At 41.7% G+C, this 8,914-nt stretch overlaps 1 protein-coding gene and 1 long non-coding RNA gene across 3 annotated transcripts in view; one reads left to right on the plus strand and one right to left on the minus strand.

Moving 5' to 3' along the window:
- Positions 1 to 2,256: 2,256 nt before the first annotated feature.
- LOC310776724 lies at positions 2,257 to 3,813 on the minus strand. Its single transcript, XR_014552701.1, has 2 exons — positions 3,681 to 3,813; positions 2,257 to 3,091 (listed from the first exon to the last, which is right to left on the minus strand). It is a non-coding gene; the product is annotated as an uncharacterized lncRNA (long non-coding RNA).
- A 973-nt stretch (positions 3,814 to 4,786) lies between these two features.
- prss59 (serine protease 59, putative) overlaps positions 4,787 to 8,914 on the plus strand; it is a 39,139-nt gene continuing 35,011 nt past the window's right edge. For both annotated transcript variants that reach the window (XM_083636873.1, XM_083636874.1), the window contains exons 1-3: positions 4,787 to 5,029; positions 6,202 to 6,383; positions 8,208 to 8,440. In XM_083636873.1, the coding sequence (XP_083492999.1) occupies positions 4,832 to 5,029; positions 6,202 to 6,383; positions 8,208 to 8,440 (613 nt within the window). In that variant the 5' untranslated portion in view covers positions 4,787 to 4,831. The remainder of the gene's footprint in view (positions 5,030 to 6,201; positions 6,384 to 8,207; positions 8,441 to 8,914) is intronic.

The raw sequence follows: 8,914 nt of genomic DNA on the forward strand, positions 1-8,914 counted from the left end.
CCAAGTAAAACTATTTTTTATAAGCATTTTACAAAATGTTTATGAGAAAATAAATGGCGGATACAAATCCCTGGTACAGTGCTGAAGCAGGAAGTAGGCGGTCACTTTGCCTCTCTATAGACCAAATCACCGTGACGTCACCATGTAAACAAATTTACTTCCGGGTACCACTTGGGGAAGGCGGCAGGTTTAAATGTGCGTGTTGTCAAATAAATGCTGTCAAACCCTCTCGTTGTTTTCGGCCGACTACTTTCAATTTAAATGGTTAAACGGTTGGTAAACATGCTTGTCCGACGTATCTAGCCTTTATTCTGTGTTTGTTTTATGTAGTGTTAGCTAGCTAATAACGTGTGTTTGTCTGTCAAACTCGCTGTTTTTTTACGTTACAGACAGAGTAACCTCGCGTCACCAGGCTCTTCTCGGCGAGAAAGAGCCTGGTACAGACAGAGCTACTGACGCCACGTCAATTTAATTTAGCTTCAAGTCTACTCTAGTCTGGTCCAACAGGTAAATTAGCTAGTCTGGTCTCCACTAACGTTAGTGAAAGTGTTGTTATGAATGATATTAAACAACAACACAACACGGACGAACCATTTTTGTCTTCTTTGTCTGTTTTTGTCTTCAACAAGTCAGTTTGTGCCGTCCACCGCCATTATAATGTGTGGACCTCAGGGGTACCCGGAAGTAAATGTAAACATCCCGCTGATTTGGTCTATACACTGATCAGAGACACAATAAAGAGATATCATTTGACCAATCATGTCTCAAGGCTAACTGGCTCCTAGCCAACCAGGTGTTCGGATGTTAGATGGGCACTGCCCCCATGTGGGCAGTTGGTTGGCTGTGCTTGTGTAGTGTCCCTCAACTAGTGGCTCCTGTGCCTTTTGACAACACCGTTGTGTGTTCTGTCTGTGTGCCCCAGCCCGGAAGACAATGTTTGATTAGATCAACTCTGATTGCATTTTCACCACCTTGGAGGTAGAGGAAACTCCTTGATCACAGTTCACATGATTTAAACTTTACAACAGTGCCAGTGTGGAGGCATCATTCTGTTATTGAAATACTGGCTGTGCTGTAGGCTCTGCCTGGCTTTGATCTTATCACACAGGGGGAAACAATACATGCTGCAGGGAGACATTTAAGATCACCTTAAAGTGTCATACAAAATAGATGTTGGTGGTCACAATAAATATATTGTTAAAAAAAGATTTTGGTTGTCAAATTTCAAGGTCACTTTGGCTCAAACGTCCATTTGGACTCAATGATGAACTGATTGGATTTTGGTCCTCAAAGGTTCAAGGTCACTGTGACCTCACAAGGATGAACCGATTAGATTTGGATGAACTGATTAGAACTGCTCAGACCTAAATTTCCCCTTCGGCAGGGTGTGAGTGGAAGTGGTGGGTGAAAAAAAGTGTTTGCAACAGATTTTATGGATGAACCTCTTTGCTGGCTGCTGTTTAACACAGTTTTACTCCTAAGTTTTGTTTGGTCACTTCCTGCTTTCCCACCAGTGACCATAACTGACACCAGAAATTCATTTGAGCAAACAGGATTGATAAGTTGGGATGGGACTCTTTTCTCTCTTGCAGTCCCTGCTGTAAGATAGCATACTGTCCAAAGACCGCTCTACATTGAATTCTAATGGAGATGTACCAGAATTACCATCTGCTTTGATTTTATGGGTTGCATTTGATAACATTTTCAATTTCATCCAATTTACACTATTAAACAAGTATGATGAATTTACAATCATACAAAAGTAAAATGTTAATTCTTTGAAGAGGTTAATATATGAATATACTTCGGAAGTATATTCATATATTAACCTCTTCAAAGAATTTACATTTTCCCCTAACCATGAACCAACTGTAAAAGGAATTTAACAACTGATGTATGGGTGTTTTTTTTTGTGTAAATATGAAATAATTGTAACAGAAAATGAATACATGTGATTGCACTCTGTTAGTAGTAACATTTTTGCTTCGTCAATTTCCCCTCGCAGTCAGTTATGCAAGTTTTGATCATCTAGTGTGCAATGTCAGTTGGTGCGACCCACATGATTTACAATAAACAATTCAGTATGGATTTACACACAACATAACCGTACAATATAGATCAACCGTTGTCAGGGTAATGGTGTGGTGTGGACCCAAAAGCAGGACAGCCGACACAGGAACTTAACAAAGTAAAAAGTGTATTTAACAAGACAATGAACGAAGGACTAACTGTAAGACAAGACACATATATAGGCTACACAAGGAGGTGATTACAAATGACACACAGCTGGGGTAAACAGAACATGGCACACAGAACTACAACAATTAGACAGGGAACCACAACACTCAAATACAAAAACTAGGGCAAAAGTCTGAACCATGACAACTATATACATTAAAACACAAATCTGAACCATGACTATATAACTATAACTATATACATAAAAAAAAAGCAAAACTGCCGAACTCAGATGAGGGCGTTGTAATTCTTGAATTGTAAATAAATAAATATGACAATCAAGAGCATAACAAAAACATAACCCTCAAAATAAAGAGTAAAGAATAACGCATTATGTAAAGTAGAATTGTTAAGAAAAGAGAAAAGAGAAAGGAAATAATAACGGGCTAGGGAGGCAAAAAAGTGTCCATGTAGATAAAACTACAATTGTCCAGTTCCTCGTCCAGATAATCCAAACTACAAGTCCCAGAATCCCCACAGAGAAGTCAGTAGGGCAGTGCTGAGGCCAGCAGACAGTGAGAGCTGCACAGTGCCTGCTCTGTTACAGAGGTTGGACTGGCAGCACTGGAAGCTGCTGGTGAAACCAGCACCCAGGATGGAGACGGTGATCGTCTGCCCACACAAGTCTGCGTCCAGGCACCCGCGGGTCTGATCTCTTGTCCAGTTCCTCGTCCAGTTGTTTCTGGAGGATGTGGAGCTGGGAGTGGGCCTCGGCCAGCTCCTCTTGGAACCTGGACTGTTCTTTGAGGTGCTTGACTCTGGTCTTCTCCTTCTCCAAGGCAAGCTGGAGAGTGTGCACCACCTGCTTCATCTGCTGGCCCTCCTCCTCTTTGTGTTTCAAGACAGCTTGAACCTGAAGAAGAGAAGAAGCGAGACAGCAACAGGATCACTATTAGCTCTTGACTGGATTTGATGGTTTTGGTAGATGATCAATATGATGCATGCCAAATACTGGTATCTGTAGCTTAGGTTTATTCTAATATCTGAAATCCTTCCCACAAGCTGCTCTTATCACAATGCACAACTATTTTATCATGTTCTTTCTTTCCTATGTACAGTATGTTGTTGTTTTCTTGTGACTATTGTGACATGGCAGTTTCTTACATGCCAACATGTAACTTTGCTGCATTTTTGGCCAGGTCACAATTGTAGGTTAAAGGTTTAACAATAATAATTCTTCAGCAGGTATTAATAATAATTCTTCAGCCGGTATTACAATGGTGAAAGAATTGGGTTTCGACAATCACATAATGTGTGTAGCCAGATACTAGTATGAGAATGAACAACAATTTCCCATCTTCATTTTCTTGCACACTTTGTGTACATTTCTATAATTTTTCAAGATGCTGAAAATGATCAAATTCATATTCCATACTCTGAATTTAAAAGAAATTACTGCAGGAAAAATGGAAGAACATTGTGAGATGTCAAATTATTTTCACCTGTAAGTTGAGTTGGTCAAGATCTGCCTCTCTCTTGGCCAAGGCAGTCTCCAAAATGTAGGAATGCTCCCGCAGTGCATTGTGGGACTGTCCTAGTCTGGCCAATGTCCCCTTTTCATGCTCCAGCTCTAGTGCTAGCTTCTTGTTGGTACCCTCTAACTTCTGAATCCACCTCTTGAAGCATCGCGCCTCTTGAAGCTGTGAATTAGATTTTGATTCATATAATTAATCTAAAATAAACATGACAACAGAAGTGTAAATGCACTGCTTGGAGCTTGATCACAACAACTTGGCACCGCTTGGAGCCTGGCAGCTTTCACCAAGAAGCTTCACAGGGACTTCACAGTGCCCTGTCACGCTTGTGACAGGGCACTTCCGGGGTTAAACTCTGATACTAGAACTGATCACAGGGCGGCGCTGTTGACTAACCAGCTATTCCAAGACGCCCTGTAACACCCACTGAGTCTGACGGTCTGACCACAGACTGTAAAGAGATGTAATGCAGGATAGCCAAGCGAATGTGTTTGGATGGAAGTTTGACGCTAGGCCAATCAGAGGCAGAGAGGGGCGGGTTATGCCTTCGCATAGCCTTCGCCATCATCCGAAAACAAATCGCCCGCAGGACAAGTACGGCTTCTTCTTCATTGGGATTTAGCAGTTTTGCTTTGTCGCTGTCATGCGTTCACGTCCTGTAGGAAACCACACGAAAACGACTTCCCAGTTCGAATATCTTCATCAAAGCAATCATAATAAGTGTTCAGTTCTTTTTCATACGTAACGTGACACTCCCTCCCTTATTGAATGATGCATATTCATTCGAGGTCATGTCTGTTTTACAGCAAACTAAACATTGTAACGGCCCAGGGCCATGGCATGACATTTGTGATTAAAAATACAAGTTGTGAAAATAGTTCACTTTTGTGAATTCGATTATATTTTTTAATTAATTTATAATTCTCTGCGCTCGGCTCCTTGATCCATCGCATTATCCATCGTCAAACCGTAGGGAGCTCCTATTTACAATCTTTCCGCTAGACTGTGAATGCAGCAGAAGACCTAGTCACATGACCAAATAGAAAGAATCACATGATCACATGTTGCAATCAGTTCCTCTTTATTTCAATTTAATAACGACTTTTCAAACGTGTGGAATGGCTCTTCTTTGCAACGTAACAGTGCTTTTCTTGTTTTCTCTCTGTGCTCTTGGCGAGGGACGCTATAAAGGATTTCGGAAATTTGACCAAGTGCAGCAGGCTGCTGCTGCTGGCCGAAGAGCTGCCGAAGAGGAGCAGTGGTTCACTCAGAAACTCGATCACTTCAATGGTGCGGACGTCCGAGAATGGAAGCAAGTGAGTCTGTTTGTTTGTGTGTCAAAACCATTTACAGTCTATGGTCAAAACCAAAAGTCTTTACACGGATAGAAAGATGAGGAAATCCTTCAAAATGAAGGCATTTGCTGCTCTTCAATTCTAGTTTAGTTTAGGCTAGGATTGTGTGTCTTGGGTTTATGGTTAAATTATGTTATTGCTTGCATTTAAGGTTGGTTACTAAATTTAGAAAATGAATATGAATGAATAAATGAATGATTTTTTTTATTGGTCATCACCACCAAGCATACACTTAGGTCACAACCAAAGGTTAGGGGCAGAAGCAAACGCTTTTCATACATTTTTTAATCATTGTTTTCCTTTCAAGTTTTATTTTATATTTTTTATTTAATTTATTATTATTTTTTATTTCTTTATTATTATTATTATTATTATTATTATTATTATTATTATTATTATTATTATTATTATTTTTAATTATTATTATTATTATTATTTAGTTTTTTTTGTTTTTTTGAATTTTTTGTTATAATATAGAGAATGGATGTTTAGTAAGGCAAATGTGTGTGTGCAGTGTGACTGTGCTCGGTTATTTTCAAAAAGTAAACATTTTAGGCTCATTCTATAGACGGTTTCCACCAGAGCGCAACCCCACAGCACTTCCTTTTTCTCAGCATTCGGCAAACTGCAGAAATATTCACTCGACATCGTTAGTTTTGTTTTCGCCGCTCAGCTGTATAGACGGTTTTCACGGAATGGTCAGTCCTGCACTTGAATGTTTTTTTTTCTTTTATGTCCATAGCAAACACTGCAACAGGAAGTGAGCGGGGGTTCAATTTAGAATGTTTTTGTTGTCAAGTTAAAACCGTCTATACAAGGCCTCAAGTCAGGTGCACTGATGCCAAACTGTCATGTGAAGCTGCCTGTCAGTCATTCTTGGAATAACCCCGCCCCTCTCTCTCCTCTCACAGCCTGTCTGTCAGTCATTCTTGGAATAACCCCGCCCCTCTCTCCTCCTCTCACAGCCTGTCTGTCAGTCATTCTTGGAATAACCCCGCCCCTCTCTCCTCCTCTCAGTCTCACAGCCTGTCTGTCAGTCATTCTTGGAATAACCCCGCCCCTCTCTCCTCCTCTCACAGCCTGTCTGTCAGTCATTCTTGGAATAACCCCGCCCCTCTCTCCTCCTCTCACAGAGGTACTTTGTGAACGATACCTTCTACAAGCCGGGCGGTCCGGTGTTCCTGATGATAGGCGGAGAGGGTCCGGCCAACCCAACATGGATGCAGTACGGCACCTGGCTCACCTACGCCAAGAAAGTGGGAGCCCTTTGCCTGATGCTGGAGCACCGCTTCTACGGAAAGAGTCACCTCACCGCGTACGTCTGACGTTGCTTGTGGGCATATTTGAATGGTGTATTTGAATCCTGGAGGGTTTTACTCCTGTAGCTATTTGGGTTTGTTAGGAGTGAGAACATAACCTGAACCTACTACAGGAAACGACCCCAAAACACAAGGGTTTATGACGTGCATTAGGAGACAGATGTTGACAGATGTTGGGAAAGCCAAACATTAAAAAAAAAAAAACTGCCGGTGTGACTGCACCCTGATTCTTCCACGTAACTGGACAGGTGCCTAAACATTACATGCAGCTTGTCTGGGTTTAATGTCAGATCATTGAGCAGCAATAAGTGAGCCAAAAACGGCACATCCACTCGATTAGCAGGTGCAGAACAAACAAATGATCAGCAACAAGAGGCAAAAAAGTCGAGTCCGCACACTGCGTAGACTAGATCCTTCTCCCAGTAGATTTATTGTATGGTTTACGTTTCGCTCGAAGCGACCTTCATCACAGAAATCATTCATCATTCTGATGAAGGTCGATTCGATCGAAATGTAAACTATACAATAAATCTACTGGAGAAGTCTCTACGCAGTGTAAACCATACAATAAATCTATTGGAGAAGTCTCTACGCAGAGTGCAGACTTGCCAGCAATAGTGAGCCATGCTTCAACCAGATGATCTGGATTCAAGCCCTGAGATCACAAGCATCAACCCTGCTGCCATGTCCTTGAGCCAGACACTGAACCTGTTTCAGGTGCTGCTCTGTGTGAGAAGAACAGAATAATACAGCCAGAAACACATGTTCTCACAGTCATTTTCCACAAAAGCATGTAGCCTACATGATGTCATGTATCCTACATGACATAATGTAGCCTACATGACATCATGTAGCCTACATGACATCATGTAGCCTACATGACATCATGTAGCCTACATGACATCATGTAGCCTACATGACATCAATCACATTGAAGGCCAGAGAGTAAAAGTGGATATTTGATCAGTTTTGACTATGGATCAATTTTGTCCGAACTAACACTTTCAGGAAGGTTGGTTGTTGCACAGTCGAGGGGCTGCAGGAGTAAAGACTCCATCATCATACATCTGGTAATGGTGTGTACAGTAGTTGGTGCTCATATAGCTGTTGTACCACTAGATGGCAGCCCTACATTCAGATCAGGACAGGCCCCCCTACGCAGTCTGTTACAAGTTCAATTTATACATTAACATGGGGTGAATTCGTTTAAGTTTTCTGTAGACCAATTTTGTTTCTCCTGATAATTCCTCACAGGGTTTTCCACACTTAACACACATGGATGTGAGACATTGGTGTGTGTGTGTTACACATTACAGCAAACCAAACATTGCCATTCTCAGCCACACACAAGTTATTAAAATGACTGATGTAGTGAAAACATACATAGTAAATGTTGGTATGTTTTATTTGAAATGATTACTTTACATCATTCCCTACACTTGACTACAGGTGTTGTCTTGTTGATGATGTTCAGAATTCAAAAAGTCACAGTAATCTGGGTCCATTTCCAAAGCCTGAGTTCCAAAGTAGCTTTTACCACTTGAATGCTGGGAGGAATGGTATTTTCAAGAAGTAAGCTCATATCTACCATCTTTCCAATATGACTTGAATGCAGCGTTAGGCCCCTGCACCCTGACAGCCGTGATGCACACATGCAAAACAGACCATAGACTGAATGATGGATATAGTATAGAATCTATACTATATCCATCATGATGATCTATACTATAGATCATCATTCAGTGTATAGATCCTATACAGTACATACATGTCAATGGATGATGGTATATAAATGAATGTCCTGGCTTCTCTCCTGATAGTGACCTGAGCACAGACAACCTGCGTTTCCTGAGCAGTCGCCAGGCTCTGGCTGACCTGGCTCACTTCCGCACCGTCATGGCGGCGGCTCGGGGGCTGACCAAGAGGAAGTGGGTGGCGTTCGGCGGGTCGTACCCGGGTTCTCTGGCTGCGTGGTTCAGGCTGAAGTACCCTCACCTGGTCCATGCCTCTGTGGCCACCAGCGCACCTGTTCATGCTGCAGTCAACTTCCCAGGTGTGACGAGACATGACACGGCATCACAAAGACACACATGAACATGAACACGCACACACGGCGTTGGGCAGTCTAGTCTAGCCTTAAATCAGCGTGATGCATCTAACATGATGTTATCCTAGACCTAGATACACCCGCCATTCTCTCTTGGGAGTGTTCCCAAAACTCCATTCAAAAATCTGGCAATTTGATATTGCCTTTCTTATTCGGCAAACATACACACCATGTAAAACACGACTGAAGAGCCTTTCTGAATTTTTAGATTCAACTGCTAAATTTGTCTCTATATATAATGCACCAAGTGGCACTCACTTCAAGAAAATCTCAACTTCTAGAATTGGTTTATGTGTTAGCCTACAATCTTCTCCCACCAAAAGTACATGGTAGTGGGTGGTAATAACAAGCAGTGCAGACCAATTCTAAAAACATATTTTATTCAGATACGTGTTGTTTGGTGAATCGTAGGCGATGTCG

This window comes from Poromitra crassiceps (assembly GCF_964638095.1).
Source record: "Poromitra crassiceps genome assembly, chromosome: 5".
Classification (NCBI taxonomy): Eukaryota; Metazoa; Chordata; class Actinopteri; order Beryciformes; family Melamphaidae; genus Poromitra; species Poromitra crassiceps.